The sequence below is a fragment of the Nannospalax galili genome, unplaced genomic scaffold (assembly GCF_000622305.1).
Source record: "Nannospalax galili isolate Female #2095 unplaced genomic scaffold, S.galili_v1.0 scaffold279, whole genome shotgun sequence".
In the NCBI taxonomy this organism is placed as follows: domain Eukaryota; kingdom Metazoa; phylum Chordata; class Mammalia; order Rodentia; family Spalacidae; genus Nannospalax; species Nannospalax galili.
Genome location: NW_008343971.1, coordinates 3,009,484 through 3,023,098, shown reverse-complemented (window position 1 = coordinate 3,023,098; position 13,615 = coordinate 3,009,484). Strand labels below are relative to the sequence as shown.

At 43.6% G+C, this 13,615-nt stretch overlaps 1 protein-coding gene across 1 annotated transcript; it reads right to left on the bottom strand.

Moving 5' to 3' along the window:
- Positions 1-886: 886 nt before the first annotated feature.
- On the bottom strand, positions 887-9,853 carry Mat2a (methionine adenosyltransferase 2A). The gene is made up of 9 exons (XM_008840274.2): positions 9,614-9,853; positions 6,433-6,510; positions 6,111-6,233; positions 4,936-5,048; positions 4,709-4,852; positions 4,308-4,526; positions 3,803-3,985; positions 3,102-3,235; positions 887-2,507 (listed from the first exon to the last, which is right to left on the bottom strand). The coding sequence occupies exons 1-9, from the start codon at positions 9,702-9,704 to the stop codon at positions 2,405-2,407; spliced, it is 1,188 nt and encodes a 395-aa protein (XP_008838496.1). The 5' UTR covers positions 9,705-9,853; the 3' UTR covers positions 887-2,404.
- Between the last annotated feature and the right edge of the window lie 3,762 nt (positions 9,854-13,615).

The following is a 13,615-nucleotide window of genomic DNA, read 5'->3' as shown; positions in this document are numbered from 1 at the left end:
TAGAAAATTTCAGCCACTGTAAATCTATTTTTGGAGATAGTCTCTCACTATATAGCCTTGTATATAGACCAGGCTGGCCTTGAAATTGAGAGGTCTTTTAAAGTATATGTCTATGGTCTATGGATGAAACTATACTTGCCTAATATTTGCTCTACTTTCTTAAACCTGAAAAGGAGCCAGCAACATAGCTCATGCATGCATGCTCTAATGTTAACTGACAGAATGTTCCCTCAGCTCAAAATTTTCCCTCCTACGAAAATACCCCAATTCTTCCAAGATTCCAGGTAATAGATGAGTTCATAGTTCCTTAGGATCTTACCATTTATCTCTAGGTGGTATTTTAGTCAATTCTTCCTGATGAAATCTCTGATGAAGTATAGTAGGGCAAGGTGGCTTTGGCTTAGTGGAAAGCACCTGCTACCAAGCCTGGTGACTTAAATTTGACTCCCATATAGTCAAATAGATTCTTAAAAGTTCTGTGACCTCCACACATGGGACACACAAAAAATTAGTCACAACCCTCTGGGGGCTGAGGCAGAAGATTTCAAATGGAAAGCGTGTAGTGAGCTGATCAGAAGAAAAAAAGGGTGGCTATAATGTCATTTAATGGTAGTATCCCAGCCTAACACATGTAAAGCCCTAAACATCTCCAGCACTACATCCTCCAATGACAGTATAGTTCCCTCATCTACAGGTTTAGCCACCCCCCCCCACAAATATAGTGTACATCTATGATGGAACTCCAAGAGTACTGTATCTAAATCACTTCTACCTCTGGATCTTAGACATGGTTGACTACTTGACTGGCAACAGTGGCAGCTGCAATAAAAGGACAACCAAATTTTAGTACAGAAAGCAATAGTGGACAAGTCATGGACGCAGTTTGGGTAGAACCTAGCATTTTATTTAGATCTTCATTAAACTGTTGGAATTGAGAACCAGACATACGTAATAAACCTCCAAAAATAGATCCTGAAAGGCACTTTCTGCTTAGGGCAGGCAGTCATGGAATAAGCATGTAAACAAGCTGGCTTCTCTGTACCACACCAGCCAAGTCAGCTTTCTCCATGGCCAGCTGCACCAGCTCTGCCCTCCCTTCTGTTAACACCAGCCAGACCCCCTGTAGGTCTATCCCAAGGTTTTTCTGTAGGACACCTTGGCCTACCTGGGAATGCTGGAAACATGTTAAAGGAATCATGGTGTTGAAGAAAAAAAAAATTTTTTTTTAAAAGCTGCCATCTGAGGTGATGGCTTCTCTGTACTTACGCCATACCCCAGAATACAATAAATAAGCAATTAGAAAATGTTCAAGTATGAAGGGATTTCCTCCTCCCTGCCAAAAGCACTGCTCTCTGAAGGAAGCTGGTTTCTCTGTAGCTACACCAGCTGTTCAGAAAGCTCATTGGACCTGGTTTTGAAAATAAAACAAAGTTAAAACCTTGGGAGGAGCTATTGTGCAGTGTGGAGTACTGTCTTTCTTATAAAGAAAAAAAAAATTACCTGGTACCAAAGTGTGCAACCTACAGACCCTCAGGTACTGCCCTGTGACTTCTCTGTATGACATCACAAGGCTGCCAAGTGCCTGTTTTTCTAGACTAGAAGTTGGTGAGGTTTGGCTAGTGCTGAAACCATGCATAGGATTGTTTTACTAAATAAAACCTTATTACGTACGTCCTCCAAAAGACAGCTGAAAAGTGGAGAGATTATTATTATTTTTTTTTGATTTGGTGCTGTTTAAGAGGTGTCGATTAAGAGCATAAGCACCAGGGGAGATGGTTTAATAGTAACTGCCTTTTTTTTTTTTTTTTTAAAGTCAGGCTAGAGCTCCAACTGGAACTTGCGTTACATGCAAGACTGACTGAATAGGGAACACTCCCTGACAAAGAGCTACATTATTAGAAGTGATCGTGTAAGAGGGAGGATAAGGGAAGGACTTCACATTCATAATAGAGCTCAAGACATTACAAATTCATGCTGACAGGGCTGTGGCATTGCCAGAATCTATAGTTATATACTACAAGTAAGTACGTGCACATTACAAGGACATTTTCAGCATCTGGTGGGAAAGTAAATGCAGTTAGGACTTCAGGAGGCTGGCTGATAGGGCACAAAGGTTTGATTTCAAAGCATTATTCACTACAGTGTTGTTTCTAGGCAGTTACATGGATTACCTATGCTCACTAAATCCATTATAATGGTGAACAAAACACCTAGGGACAGAATAGCAAGCCCAACTTACAGTCCCCCACAAAAGCTAAAATTCATGTCATTGATTAGAGTGACTGCAACTGATCAGGAGCTGAAAGAGGACAGAAAAATTTAGGAAGAAGGGCCCTTTCCCTCAGAGCTTGAAGGCTTCTCTGTAGCCTACGCCAACAAGTCTGGGGAAAAAAGGCTAACACTTTCAGTATTTAAGCTTTTTGGGCACTTCCCATGGGAAGCTGTCCCTACCAAAGTGGCCATAGGCTGCAGTCCTCTGATAAATGGGCTTCTTCAGATCCAGATCCCTGGAATATACAAGTCCATAACTTAATATGTAGCATTAAATTAAAACAAAGCAAAACAATCAGCAAGACTCATTTCAAGAGCTCTGGCAAATGAGTTCAGTTCTCTGGGGTATGCTAGGAAAAAAGTTCATGGCATAAGTGTTAACTTCCCTGGTGTCCAAACTCCTTGTACAGTTCTTATTAGTAACTACAGTTCTTGTTTTCCAGCCTTGGGCTCAACAAATATGAAAACTTGTCATCATTCTGAGGAATTCCAATTGAATACTTACCAAGGTCCCATCATTGCCCACTATGGTTATCCTGTAACAACCTTGAACATCTCACTTTATCTTATCAATTCTTAATGTAGCACCCTTAGTTAAGATAAGCACAAAGCTTAGTATCAAATATGGGAAACTTTCTAGGGTGATTGATCTAAGTCAAGGAGCACCTGTAATTTTGTCAACCCCTTCCATCCATTCCCCCAGCATTTTAAAACATTAGCATGTTCTAGGAATTAAAATTGGTTCTCCCATGAGGAGTCTACCTTCACCTCCTCAGATTTTATACCCATACCCCCTATTTCTCACTAGCAATAGGCTTTACCATCTTTACCTGACAATGACCCCAGGGCGAAGATCAAAATTCTTCTTCACAATCTCTAATAGCTCTCTCTCACTCTTCTGAGAAGTACCATAATGGAAAATGGAGATAGACAATGGATGAGAAACTCCAATAGCATAAGAAACCTGTAAGGATCCAAATGTCATAGAAGTTAGTAATTGAGAACTTACTTGTACAATAGCACTGGTATAAAATCGGCAAGTAAGTAAATATATCACTAAGTATATACCCTTCTGTTGTGGGGTGCTCATCCTCAACTGATCCATCTACACGTAATCTCTACACCTAAGGCCCTTCAGGACCAGGGCACCTGCTGCTGGACAGTATCTTCCAGACATGAGAGGGAAGCTATACCCATAAAATCTCAACAATATGGCTGATATGCCAACCTGGATGGGGGATTATTATTTTTCAGGGTCACACCCTTAGATGAAGGTAATTAATGGCTGAGTGGAAGAATCGATTTTTTTCTGGGGATGAGCTCTCTGATAGGTTGTCCAATCCAAGTGGTCAGCCCTAAACATACATACTAGCACCACTAAACAGACTCTGCAGGAATACCTACTAGTAATTAAAAAGGTCAGGATATTGAGAATTGGGGGGGGGGTGGTGGTGAAATGATACAAATACAGCATTCATATATATTTTAAACACCCTCCCGTTTACATGACCTTTAATTATTTGTTGCATACCTGAACAAGAACCCTCCTGCACAGACCTCCTTTAACAAGGGATTTTGCTACCCAACGAGCAGCATAGGCAGCTGACCGGTCCACTTTGGTATAATCCTTTCCTGAAAAGGCTCCTCCTCCATGAGCTCCCCAACCACCATAGGTGTCCACTATGATTTTTCGGCCAGTCAAACCAGCATCACCCTGAAATCAAGATAATTTAAAAATCACATAATCCTTTCCAGTAAGCGGTTCTCCATTAGGCTATTTGGTACCACTCAAGAATCACATGGGTAGCAGGTGGTAGGTCACAACCAGCACTTGGGAGGCTGAGGCACAGGATCAGAAATTCAAGGCCAGCCTCACACATCAACTACACAGTCATAGTGAGTCCAAGGGTAGACTGGGTACTGAGATGTGGTGTGCAAACAAACCACACAAAAAAAACCCCTTCATTCAGAAAGCCTGGAAAAAAAAAGGATGACAACGGTAAATTAAAAAAAAACCTCACATTAAACTGAATTACCTGAGGTCCACCAATAACAAATCTGCCACTTGGCTGCAGGTGGTAGATTGTGTCTTCATCAAGGTACTTTGCAGGTACAACGGCTTTGATCACTTTTTCTTTTAGGGCATCCCTCATCTCATCAAGGCAAACTTCTTCATCATGTTGAACAGATATAACAATTGTGTGGACTCTGATGGGAAGCACAGCACCTCGATCTTGCATATACTGCACAGTCACCTTTAAGGCAAAGTAGGTCATCAGAACACTTGTCAGCTAAACAGCTTTCTACTGGGTTCTCTAACATTAAGTCAGAACACAGCAAAAAGACAAATGCTATATTCTTTCCAGTCAGCTATAATTAAACTTATGGATTTTCTATGCCAATATTGAGACAAATTAAGTTTAAGATCATCACTTACTTGAGTTTTTGAATCTGGGCGTAACCAAGGCAAAGTGCCATTGCGACGTAGCTCAGCTAGTTTGGCATTTAGCTTGTGTGCTAAGACAATGGTTAAAGGCATACACTCTTCAGTTTCATCAGTGGCATAACCAAACATTAAGCCCTGAAAAAAGGAAAAATGAGATTTGATCAGTTCAAGCTTCAGAATTTAATGTTAGAAGAGATACCAATAAACAATCATAATACCTGGTCTCCTGCACCAATGTCTTCCTCATTCCGGTCAAGATGAACACCTTGAGCAATATCTGGTGACTGTTGTTCCAAGGCAACCAACACATTACAAGTCTTATAATCAAATCCTACGAATAAAAAACCGTCATGTCTTCAAAGGGAAAAAGGGTAATTACTATTGCTCATTGTTCTCAATAGTGTGATGGAATCTTAGCCAACTCAAGATAGGAATCATTCTTTTGTCCAGTGTACCCATGCTGAATATTACCTGTTAAATCACTCACTCATTGTCTATTGTCACAAATAACAATGTGGTCCCAAAAACCTTGTTTTATTTAATGGCAGCTCTAAAGCACAAGAGCAGTGTTGCTTAGAATTGGGACAATGCAAAAGTGAAGTAGTAAAGAGCTTTAGGCACAAAGGTCAGGTTTTAGGGGGGGGAATGCTGATCTGTAAGATCTACAGTATAAGATACATATTTTTAATTTGTGTGTGTGCGGAGACCAGTAAAGGTTATAGAATTCCCTAGAGCTGGAGTCACAGGCTGTTGGTGCCAAGAACCAAACTCAGGTCCTCTTGAAGAGTATATGCACCTAACTGCTGAGCTATCTTGCCAGTCCCAATAAGATTTTTTTTTTTTTTTTTTGGTCTTTTTGAGACAGGCTCTCCCTGTAGTCCCAACTGGCCTTGAACTCAAGAGATCTCTCTGCCTCCCAAGTGCTGGGATTAAAGGCGTGCACCACCATGCCCAGCCCCAATAAGATATTCGGAAAGATCACATAAAATTTTTTACAGAACCTCTCAAAGTATGACATTAGTACACATGCAGGCTCCTCTTATCTATGAGGAATTATGTTTCAAGGTATTTCTATAAATGTGTGAAACTGATCTTTACATATACCATGGGTTTTTTACCGTGATAAAGTCTAACTTGCAACTAAAACACAGATTTACATCACTAAAGCATAAGGACACACCTCTAATTACAGCATTTAGAGGTTAGACAGGAGACTCAGGAGTCTAAATGCTGGAATTACAGGCGTGTCACACTTTTAGATGCTGGAACACAAAGCCATACAATTGGAATTAAGGACTACTAGGAACATTCTAGAAAAGTTTCTCCAATCACCAACTATTGTGTATCTACAAAAAATGAGCTTAGAAAGAAAAACTAAATCTTTAAAACATACCTTTGGAAGAATCATCATATCCAATGTGCTTAATGGCTTCACGAACTACTTTCTGATAGTCAATGGCAGCTCTTGATGTAATTTCTCCAGCAAGAAGGATCATTCCAGTTTTAGCAACAGTTTCTAATAAAAGAGATTCACACTCAAATACCAATTTTTTTGGCAAAGTAGTGAGTAGTGAGGTTAAGGTCTTGTTAAACTGCTCACATAGGCCTTGAACTTGCTGTCCTCCCTCCTGCTTTAGCCTCCCAAGTAGCTGGGATTACCAGACCCAACTTCAAATGCCATTGTTCCCAATGATAAACAAAAATTTTGTACCTACCACAAGCTACTTTGGCATCAGGGTCCTGTTGAAGGTGGGCATCAAGAACAGCATCACTGATCTGATCACAGATCTTATCTAGATAAAAAAAATTCCTTATGTCTAAAATAATTTTTGACTATTTACTTATAAACTATCATCAGCCTTCGACAATGTGAAACTTGTTACTGCTGCTATAAAGTGAGTTTGCCATTCATTCTCTCCAAATTCTCCAACCTACAAAGTTTCTCAATGTAATCGTGCTGATAAATTGTTTCTTCAGACAAAGACTCCCATAGCCCCGGCTGATCTCTTAGTTACTATGTAGACCAGGCTAAGCTGGCTTCAATCTCAGAGATCCACCTCACCCAGCCTGCAGCCACCACACTCAAGACTCTACTAAAAGTTTTTTTTTTTAATTCTTAGTTCAGCAGGGCATGGTGACAAAAAGTAGCAAGGCCAGCCTGGACTACATAGTGAATTCCAGGCCTGCTGGAGCTATACAAAACCCTGACTCAAAAAGACCAAAAACCAAACAAATCCCTGACTCAATTACTTTATCCATTACTGTTTAACATATGATAGCCAGGCATGGTGGCACACTCCTTTAATCTCAGCATTTGGGAGGGAGAGGGATTTCCCTGAGTTCAAGGCCAGCTGGGGCTACAGGGAGACCCTATCTCAAAAGACCAAAAAAACCCACCCATATTATGTAACTATCATTTGTATCGAACCCAAGGGATGTAGCCAAGGATGTCCATGAATGTGGTCCAACTTAGTTAAAACTTGATTGTGAACTCCTGAACATATGTGCAACTGGAAAAATCTCTGGAGTCTTAAAACTTTGATTTCTGAGGTAGGGTTTCCATTTTGTAGCAGTCTGACCTCAACTAATGGCAGGCTCCATAGTGCTGTGTTTACAGATCTATGTCACCATTTCAGGCGTAACTTTTTGTGTGGTAACACTAATTTTACTAATTTCTTTTTACAATATTTGTGTATGTGTATGGAGATAAAACAACTCTCCAGCTTGTGAGTCTCAGGTATCAAACTTAGGTCTGACTTGACAACAAGCACCCTGAGCCATTCTCATTGCCCCTACCAACTTAATTTTGAAGTTAACAATTCAACTCAGTGGCATGAAGTATGGAGATCTGAACTGTTAAAGCCCTGCTTTACCAGAAGCTATATGCCTGAGTAGTAAATGCTGGATACAGTATGTTCCTTGAATCTAGTGGTTTAAATTCACCAATTCAGTCAAGCCAGCAAACAGAACACATATTTAACATATCCTAATTCATTAGGATATATTGTTTATACCTTACAAGGAATTCAGTTCCATCTCAAAGTATCCTAGCTATTTTGAATAATTAAGTTCCCAGCCAAGGACTGGCATGGTGGTGCACAACTTTAATCCCAGCAGAGACAGACAGGTCTATCTCTAGAGTTCCAGGTTAAGTCAGGGCAGTGAGACCCTGCCTCAATCCCCCAAAATCCCCAGCCAAACAATTTTAATGTTAAATAGAAAAGCCAGATAGACTCATCAGGTGGCAGCAGAAACAGTGGTAGTCAGGAAATACTTCACTGTAGTTCAAAGATAAATATTCATCCCCAAACTTTAATATGTTACAAATCTAACCCACCAAAAGAGTAAACTGTTATGTTACTAATTACCTGAAGAACAGTCTATCTTATCTCCCTTTGTATTAGACAATACTCCAAGTGTAACTAACACAAACCTGTTTTTTTTTGGGGGGGGGGAGTGGTCTGGAAGAACCAAGGTGGTATGTAGCCACTTTGGCCTTCACATCAATTAGGACAGGTAAATTCAGTTAAAACCATGAATAAAGAGAGTAACTGAAATCTTTTGGTTTTGCTGTTAGATATTCAAGAACAAGAGTGCAGTAGGAAAACACTCTAGGAAATTGCTCAAAAGCATTCAGGAGAATATTTAGTTTCTCTCCACTATACTTATTTAGAAAAGAACAGTATCCTGAATTGGGGGTGGTGGCTGTTTTTCCTTTAGCGATAGGATCTTAGGTAGCCCAGGCTGGTCTTGAACTCAATCTACTGCCTCCACCCGGTAAGTGCTGGGATTACAGGAAGACACCACCATGCCTGGCTTTGGTCTCCTGGATTTTCTGTAACCACCAACACAAGGTGCATTGGAAGCCAGAGGCTCAATCTCGAACTATCAGAAAAACCTTTAAAGAAAAACACAAGGCGGTTAAACACCTGATGTGGTAAGGCACCCGTCCCTGTGGCAAAAAAAAAATAAAAACATGCCCAGTACTGTACCACTTGATTCACCACTCCTCGGGATCCTGTTCTCTTAGCAAGAGGGCCACTAGTAGAAGCTGATCCTGAAGTCAAACTCTAGCCACCCTCTTCTGGACGCCCTAAGGGCAGAAGCAGCTTAACTACCAACTGCTGAGGTTGAAAGTTCCAGGTAGTAGCTTTATTCGTTTCCGTGTGACTGACTTCATCATGGCGGCTCAGTGGACAAAGCCCTTAAAAGAAAAGTGAGCTTAACCCTCACAGAGCTGCGGTAAGCGAAAAGAGAGTCCGCATTTAACGCACGCTTCCCATCCTGCGCACGCAGACTCCAAATAAGGGCTCCTTTCTCCGGAGCGTGCTATATTTAGGCGGTGGCCGCTGTCGGTCACCTTGAAGGAAAGGCCATGCTGGCCTAAGGGCATGTCCACCCACTCTTCTGTGTTCAGTGACCGGAAGCCGGGGCTAACACCTAAGACGTGAGGAGACGGGCAGTCCGCACCCCTCGGCCCGGGGTCTCGCAGCTGGAGGCCGACCTCTCCCCTAGCCCGGGCGCCACATGCGGTGAACACGTGCTGGCCGCTGCAATGCGGGGGCGCGCTCCCGACGCCCGGACACGAGCACGCGGGGCGGGGTCCCCCACTTGAGGCTTTTCCAGAAGACAGGACTAGAGAGGAGGAAACAGTGCCCTCCCCGGGCCGAACACAGCTGCCGCCCTTCTCGTTTTCTGGAATCTTCCGAATGCCAGGCCGCGCGGCCGGATGGGGGGGATGGCGGGAACGCGCTCAGCACCGGCTGTGCCACGAGCAAGGCGCGCGATCGCCGCTCTGCCCACCGGAGGGAACGGCCCGACCGGCGCGCCGCGGTCACCCAGCCGGGCCATGTCACTGCCCCCGCCCTGCCCTTCTCCATACCCCCGTCATCTCACCTGGGTGGCCTTCCCCCACGGACTCCGAGGTGAAGAGGAATGTGCCCTCCTCGATGAACGCCTCGTGGAAGCCGTTGAGCTGCCCGTTCATGCTGGCGGCGGTGAGAGAAAGCGGCACTGAGGAGAAAGCGGCACGGAAGAGAAAGCGGCGAGGCAGCAAACTGCGAAATCCCCAAGCTGAAGACGCGTTTTGCTCTCAGCGCGCAGGCGGCTCGGAGCGAACGAGGCGGAGGGCGGCGCGGCCCACTATTTATAGAGCAGCGCCCGCGCCCGCCCGACTCGGCCCCGCCCCTCGGCGCTCCGCGCCAATGAGCCACCGGCGCGAGGATGGGGGTGGGTAGGGCTAAAAGGGTGGTGCGCCTGGCCCAGTGCAGGCTGAACCATTCTGCGAGCCAGAGGGGGGAGGCAGCGCAGCTAATCGTCCTCCTGCTGGCAGTCGGTCATCTTAAACGAGTGTAAGGACGGGTAAATGGAGGCTTGAGTAGGCTAGGGTTTTGTACCCTTCCTGTATTCTATGCGGAAAGAAAGACGGCTCGGACTTTAGGGATAGGCTCCCCTATGCCGTGAATGGTACATCCCTCCCGACCGTTGGCCGCGGAGATCTACCCGCGGGTTCGCGTCCCCTAGTGGCGGCAGCGGGAATGGCGGAGGTTTTGTGCTTGGGCTCCAGATGAGGGTCTTTTCAGTCTACCCCCGCCTTGCACTGGGAGCAGGGTGGCTCTCCGCCGTGTGAAAGTGGCCATGTTGGTCTACCAGCCTAGGTTTCTTTGCACAGCCTTTGTTCATCCTGCCCCCTTCGCCGCCGGGGACTAGAAATTCCGAGGGGCTCGGGCCCAGCCAAGTAATGGCTCCGATGAGAGTGGCTGTAAAGCCGACCAACGAGAGCGCTGTCATCCATTTAATTGCTCCTTTTGGTCCTCCCCTCCCCCCTCTCCCGGCCCCGTGGACTCTTAAGGTGGAGGCTGCACAGGCCATTCTGTCATAAGTCTGACCCTGCAACGTCTGGTTTTCCATGCCCCTGAGCGGGGAAATACTGAATCTTCCTATAAGGAGAATACTGAACAAGAATTTTTCTTGGGTGGTGGGCTGTCTCCAAGTCCTCGCATGTGTTTAAGCAGATTCCTTTGCAAGGTCAAATGGCCTTCAGGTCGTGACACTTTCTCCTTAAATGTTCGTTTGCCTTTGTGGCAGTTTTGTCCATGAAAGGAATTAGAGAAGAGGAAAAGGTAAACAAAAAAGGAGTGGAGTTAGGAACTGATTTCATGAAAGGAGCCACTGTGAGGGAGGTGTCACTACATCTGCTGGGACTAGGGCCTTAGGGCAAGCCTGGAGCCAGTGCCTTGGTGGTTGGCCCCTGAGCACCAGCACTTGACAGAAACACCAGAACACCCAGTTAGGCAACAACCTGCTCCTAGCATAGGATGCACTTCACACTGAGGAGCTGACCAGCTGCCTGCAGCAGCCTACAGTTCAGAGAACTGGGTAGTTCTGAACGAACAGCAATGAGCCTTTCCCTCTGCAGTGTGCCAGTGGAAAGGTGGGAGTTTGTGAAAAGCACAGTGAGAAACAAAGGACCTTTTTGCATTGTGCTAGGGGCTTCCACACAGAACGACCCACCTTAGACTTCAAGACCACATCCGTGCAGCCAGTTAAGAGCATGTAATGAATACTCTTGCAAAGAACCTGAGTTTGATTCTCAGCACCCACGTGCAAAGCTCACTGTCTCTAACTAGCTCCAGGAGGATTCAAGGCTTCTGGCTTGCACAGGAAGGCACCTGCACTCACATAACCAAACAGAGACAAACATAAATACACTGTTAAAAGAGTAAAACTGGGCTAGAGAGATGGCTCAGCAGTTAAGAACACTGGTGGTTCTTGCAGAAGACCTGGGTTTGAATCCCAGCACCCACATGGCAGCTAACAACTGTAACTCCAGTCCCAGGGCATCCGACAGTCTCTTCTGTCCTCTGAGGGCATTGCACGATATGGGTGCACTTTTTAACCTAAATGCAGGCAATACATGTGTACACATAAAATAATAAAGTATTTTTTAAAAATTAAAAGTAAAACTGCATCTGTTTTAAAATAATTTTTAATTTTATTTCATCTTTTTAAAAAGTAGGATGCCAGTTTGTTAACTCATACTGAGTAATAAAATTGTCAATTGGAACAAAATGCGTGTGTAGGCTGGTCAGTGCATTATCTTCCAGAAGAAAAATCTATATGGGAAGCCAGAATATAATTAGTTATTAATAGGGAGGCGGAGGAAGGGGATTAAATTCAATGATTAGCTCATTAAATTCTGATACCACTTTGCTACCAGCTCCACAGTGGGCTCTTCCTGCCAAGGAGATTAGAATTAGTTGTACATACATACCAACCTGCCATAGTAAGTTATAGTAGTTAACAGTAGTGGTTTGGGGCCATACCTTTGGTATTTATTAACAGTGTTGAATAAACAATCTCTGGACCTCATTGTACAGAGTGTACTCAGTCTGTAAAGTCTGGATAATTAGTATCCTCATAGGTTTTTTTTCCCCAAGGTTAAAATCATGCAAGTAAAGTCTTTAGTATTTAGCACATAATAGGCATTTTTTAAAAATTAGCTGAAAAATTAGCTGTGACTGATCCTTTGAAGGTGTCCAAGGTTAAGATTCTCTATGTACTCTGCTTTATTTTTTGAGACAGAATCTTACTCTCTAGCCTGTGCTGGCCTAGAACTCACTGTGTAACCCAGCTTGGTCTTGAACTCATGGCAAATCTCCTTCCTCGGCCCCCAGCAAGCCCCCATGACTGACTAAAATCCTTTCAAACTCTTAGTAAAAGGCCTCAGTGTGATTTACTGCTGCTACCTCAAACCCTAACTTGAACAACATTCCTCCACCTTCTACTTTGAATTTCTTTTCGTAACAGTTCAGTTTGATTGATTTTCATCGAAACAAAGACACATTTTCATTGATTTTTATATTATTCATGTTGTCCATTCCTTCCTTCCATAAATATTTATGAGCACGTCTGAGAGCCAGACCAGGTATTAGTAGTATGTATGATAGTCCTGGGTCTCTGCCTACTCCAGTCCCTAACAGGGGGAAGATAGTTGGCTTACTCTCTTTCTACCCCAGCTCAGTTGTCACTACCTAGATGAAGCTTTTCCCTCCAGAGATTTCTCACAGGACTTTCTATATTTTCTTTCATGGTGCTAAGTGCAGTTTGAAATTACAGATTTGGTGATGATTTGATGAATGTCTCTAATTCTAAATTCAGTAAGTAAGCTCTATGTGTAATAAAGTGGTCTTTTTTGCTGAAGCTTTGCTGCTGAATACTTAGGAGATGCTGACGAATGATTGAGAGGGACAAAAGAAAAGCAACAAAAGACAAGGTAGATGAATATTATAAAGGGTGGGAGAAGGAAGTAGGGAAACGAGAGACCCTGGTGTGCCAACAAATGAAGGAAAAAGAGGTCCTGCTTGTTCTGATTCAAGCACTGTAATTAATAAAACTGAGAGCTCTTTACTGACAAGCACATGGCCATCCTGTTCTGAAGGAAGGTTGAGATTTCAGTTTTTATTAGTGTCCTGAGGGTGAAATAAACCAGAAGTTATTGGTTTATGTCATATTTACCATTAATGAGATGTGCTGAATATAAATTGTTATAAAGTACACAGGAAAAATCCAATCACTGACTAAACATTTGAGATTTCTGAGAGAACATTAACGTAGGCGTAACCCTATGAAAGTGGCAGAGTCTGGACCTATAAAAATTCATATTGTTGCAGGGTGTGGTGGCGCACGCCTTTAGTCCCTGCACTTGGGAGGCAGAGGCAGGTGGATCTCTGTGAATTCGAGGCCAGCCTGATGTATATAGTGAGTTCCAGGTCAGCTGGGGATACAGGGAGACCCTGTCTCAAAAAGACCCCCCCCAAAAAATTCATATTGTTACACAGTAAATAGAATAATTAAAGGTCTTATCAGCCTGATTGGTCAAGGAGAAAGTTCCAGTAA

What these genes read in the sequence shown, in the direction of transcription:
- Mat2a (XM_008840274.2), bottom strand. Translation starts at nt 9,704, where the DNA reads ATGAACGGGCAGCTCAACGGCTTCCACGAGGCGTTCATCGAGGAGGGC. An exon ending in CGTGGGGGAAGGCCACCCAG is followed by an intron (nt 6,511 to 9,613) that starts GTGAGATGACGG and finishes TTTTTTATCTAG; the next exon opens with ATAAGATCTGTGATCAGATC. An exon ending in GCAGGAGGGTTCTTGTTCAG is followed by an intron (nt 3,236 to 3,802) that starts GTATGCAACAAA and finishes GGATCCTTACAG; the next exon opens with GTTTCTTATGCTATTGGAGT.